Source organism: Lagopus leucura, unplaced genomic scaffold (assembly GCF_019238085.1).
Source record: "Lagopus leucura isolate 7727_CA_CO unplaced genomic scaffold, USGS_WTPT01 60322-1_obj-0_obj, whole genome shotgun sequence".
Taxonomy (NCBI): Eukaryota; Metazoa; Chordata; class Aves; order Galliformes; family Phasianidae; genus Lagopus; species Lagopus leucura.
Genome location: NW_024963973.1, coordinates 1 through 3,568, shown reverse-complemented (window position 1 = coordinate 3,568; position 3,568 = coordinate 1). Strand labels below are relative to the sequence as shown.

The 3,568-nt window shown below is 50.6% G+C and overlaps 1 protein-coding gene across 1 annotated transcript; it reads right to left on the bottom strand.

Annotated features, from left to right (window-relative positions):
• Positions 1 to 568: 568 nt before the first annotated feature.
• LOC122191464 (transmembrane protein 106C-like) lies at positions 569 to 3,373 on the bottom strand. The gene is made up of 7 exons (XM_042891734.1): positions 3,172 to 3,373; positions 2,987 to 3,050; positions 2,282 to 2,441; positions 2,044 to 2,184; positions 1,750 to 1,799; positions 1,424 to 1,477; positions 569 to 1,062 (listed from the first exon to the last, which is right to left on the bottom strand). The coding sequence occupies exons 1-7, from the start codon at positions 3,371 to 3,373 to the stop codon at positions 927 to 929; spliced, it is 807 nt and encodes a 268-aa protein (XP_042747668.1). The 3' UTR covers positions 569 to 926.
• Positions 3,374 to 3,568: the final 195 nt, after the last annotated feature.

Below are 3,568 nucleotides of genomic sequence, written 5' to 3'. Positions count from 1 at the left end.
CTGCAGCAGGCTGAACTGCAGCAGGCTGAACTGCAGGTTTGTTTGCTTTGCCATCCTTTGGGAACGATCAGCTCCGGAGAGGTGAGCCTTTGAAACACAAAACTGCCCCATCTTCAACGCAATCAGTTCAGGTCCGCAAACACAAAGCAGCACTGAGCTGCACCTTCCCCGGGTTCGACACCAGGGAACTCACAGCTGCTGAATGCCCAAGAAGCAGCTTCAGCGTAGATCAGGGGGTCAAAGCCACAGGGACCCTTCCCCACGCCAACAGCACCCTGCTTAATGAGGCTGCCCTCATTAAGACCGGTGTTTTGGTATCAGGTCGCTGGAGGCAGCCTCAGCTGCCAGCAAAGGAGAAAACATTGTGGTGGTTTCAATTCCCTTTCCTCCTTCTAGTGCAAGTTACACAGGTGAAAGCCTGAACACCTCATCTGTGTGTCCCTGGCAGAGAATTATCCCTTTTTATCAAGTTCTGCTCTGAAAGATGCCAGCGACAGGCTGCCACCAAGCCAGATTGGGATACATCACACAGAACTAGTTAGCCTGCCCTGAAAGGAGCAGACAGTGCTAAACTTCAAAACTCAAATCTAAGTCCTTGAGATCCTCGGACCCCAAAGCACAGAGCTCGAGTCCTCAGCTCTCTTACACAAAAAAAACAGTTAAAGAGCTCAAGAAAAAGTCAGGCCTCTCACTTTGGAAGGGACCTGGAGGCTTGTAAGTGAACATCAAGATCAGGGACAGGCCAGCAACGCAGCCCAGCTGCAGGTGGCAAAGCGCAAAAGGGACCCAGAGCCTTCAAGTCTCTCCTAAAGCCACTCGCGGTCCTTCTGCTTCCATCGCAAAGTTCGTTTTCTAAGCTACACGTTCCATATTTCACCAGGGAAATCCATCTGCACCATCACCACCCCCAGAACGCAGCAGCAAGCTCAGGCTTTGCTCAGAGCCACGCTGTGCCCAGAGGGGGCCGGGTCAGCCGTGGAGTTGGTGCTGCAGTCGATGTAGTGATACGTTTCCACCGAGCTCTGCGTCCTGCGGCCCATGTAGGAGAGCTTCACCGACGTCCTGAGGGAAAGGAGAGGGCCAGGGGTAAATCCCTCTGTTCAATGCAATCAGTGGGGCTTCGTGCTCATCTCATAAGTGCTCAGGTTTTGAGCAGACCCACCCAAGGGTGCTCGCTGCAAAGAGGTGAGCAGAGCTGCTGAGCCCAGCCCCAGAGCGCAGCACCCACCATGCAGAAGCTCCATTCAGAGCCAGCTGGCGTCTTCTGTTCCTCCCTATCTTACATTTTACCTGTGCCACCAGGCCTGGATTAAAGCTGACAGTGAACCAGGCTGGGCTGTTCGCTGAGCACAGTTTTCTCTGATTGCCCCAGCCTTGATGCAGCACCAGTTCCATTCTGAGTCAGGAGCAGAGCTAAACCTACCTCATGAAGATGACGATATTATGCACCTTCACCTTGGGAAACGTGCAGAAGAAACTGGAAGAGATGAAAAGAGAGCAAGTGGTCAGCATGGGCTGAGCAGCCTAGCAGAAATGACTGCGCTTCTTGGAATCTTCTGATGTAGTTTTACCTCTGGTGTTAACTCAGCATCCAAAACCCCAACACAACATCCTGACAAAGTGGCCTTTCAAGTCATTTCTAGCAAATGGTTGTTTTCCAGAAAGTGAGCACAAAGCAACTCATTTCCAAAGCAAGCAATAACTAAAGTGGCTCAAACCTACTGTACACAAAGAACAGTAAATCCTTACTACACATAGGAGAAAGGTCCTCCCATCTCCGCCTTCACCGTGAAATTCACCTGTAAGACAAAAACCCACTCGCTTGCAGTTTGATCACTCCCTTCCAAACCCCCCTGTCACAGTATTTCCTGCACTACATTGCATTGCAGCTGCTGTGCAGAGAGCACAGCCAGACTATTTGCTAAGCAAAGCTCCAAGGCACAGATGCAGTGCCCTCAAGTGAGCTTGAGATACCACACCAATTCCACACGTGATTTAGGGATGCTTGCAATGCACGCTGCAAAGGCAAATAAAGACAAATACCAGCTTGTCACTTAGTGGCTGGATGCTGGAGATGTTGGTGATCTGCTGGCTGCCCACCACAGTGTTCATGTACTGCACCTGACTGGTCAGACTGTCCACTGTCACTGAGTAGAAGTTGGAGTTCCTGATCTGCAAAGTGGCCTGGAAGGACAGCAGGGAGGCACGGGTAACAAGAACATTCCTGGCAGCTCAGCACAGGATTTTTCCCCTCACAAACAGGGATGCACAAAAACTTTACCGTGATGGCAAGAAGGACAACGGAGTTCTTCCTGTCGAACCAGACCTGAACCACCTTAATGCCGCCATCATCCACCAGGACAGAGTGCGGAAAGAGGAAGAAAACGACCAGCCCTGAGATCAGAAGGCAGAGCAGCACCGACAGGAGGACATAGAGCTTCCTGGAAGAGGCAGGAAATGGGTCACAGCCTTTGCCCTAACACAGCATCTGCAACTGCAAGACATCTTGTATCCGAAACCCAAACTTGTCAGCAAAACCAAGCATATCTGCTCTTCCCTAAAAGAGACACAGAAGTGCTGCTCTAACATTTTTCATATCTGAAATTGCTCAAAACAGCCACCCTTTACACAGTTCACTTTTCAGTAATGAGTAACCAAACAATCTTCCTTCGCCCCAAAGCATTCTCAGAATCTACAAACGGTGCAGCTGGGAATGCAGTTTCTTTCTAAAAGCTTCTGTAAAGAGCGCAAAAACAAAGTGTGTGAGTGGGACGACTGTTTCCACATTCACTCCCACGATGGGACTTAACAGAAAATATTTGAAGTGAAAGTTTAAGCTGTATTTGTTGGCACACTTCAGTGAAAACAAGGCATGAGACGAAGGAAAAGCTGCAGACTGCATAAAGCCCTGAGCTGCGGCATTCAGGGACAGAAGAGCACTGTCTGCTCTTTGCAAGGCTTTAATTATGCTTAATTATGCACTTACGTCCTCTGTGGACGGAGCCTCTGGTCGCTGTAGGGTATCAAAGCCACCAACTCATTTACCTGCTCTGCAAAGCAGAAGGAACACAGTGAGCAACTCCACGCGACTGCAAAACCTTTTAAGCAAGGAAGGAGCGTTGCTGCACCTCGCTTTTTTTGTGCTAAGGACAAAAGGAGCAGAGCACTCACCTGTGGGAATGCAGCCAGTGCCTTGGCAAGTGGGGCAGGTGATGCTGTCCTGACCTGTGAATTCAACGTATGGAAATTTGGCAATGTCCTCATTGCGGTCTCGGCTGTCGAGTAAATCATCATCACCATCATCATCCTCATCAGCCTTCCTCCTCCACCTGGAGGCAGCGCTGTCAGCAGACAGAGAAAGTGCAGAACCCATTGCAGCTGTGGAGGAAGAGCTGCACAGACAGCAGCAGAGAACTCAGTGCGTTTGGTGGCAGACAGAGAAACCCCACGTTGAACCACGGGCAGGAGAGGAAACGCCCCCCCTCCCTCCCCAAAACCCATTACAGACCCTCACACGCAGCCCCCCACTTTCACAGCCTTCTCCTATCAGAAAACCACCCACCCTCAG

What these genes read in the sequence shown, in the direction of transcription:
- LOC122191464 (XM_042891734.1), bottom strand. Translation starts at nt 3,373, where the DNA reads ATGGGTTCTGCACTTTCTCTGTCTGCTGACAGCGCTGCCTCCAGGTGG. An exon ending in CACTGGCTGCATTCCCACAG is followed by an intron (nt 3,051 to 3,171) that starts GTGAGTGCTCTG and finishes TCTGCTTTGCAG; the next exon opens with AGCAGGTAAATGAGTTGGTG. An exon ending in GGACCTTTCTCCTATGTGTA is followed by an intron (nt 1,478 to 1,749) that starts GTAAGGATTTAC and finishes CATCTCTTCCAG; the next exon opens with TTTCTTCTGCACGTTTCCCA.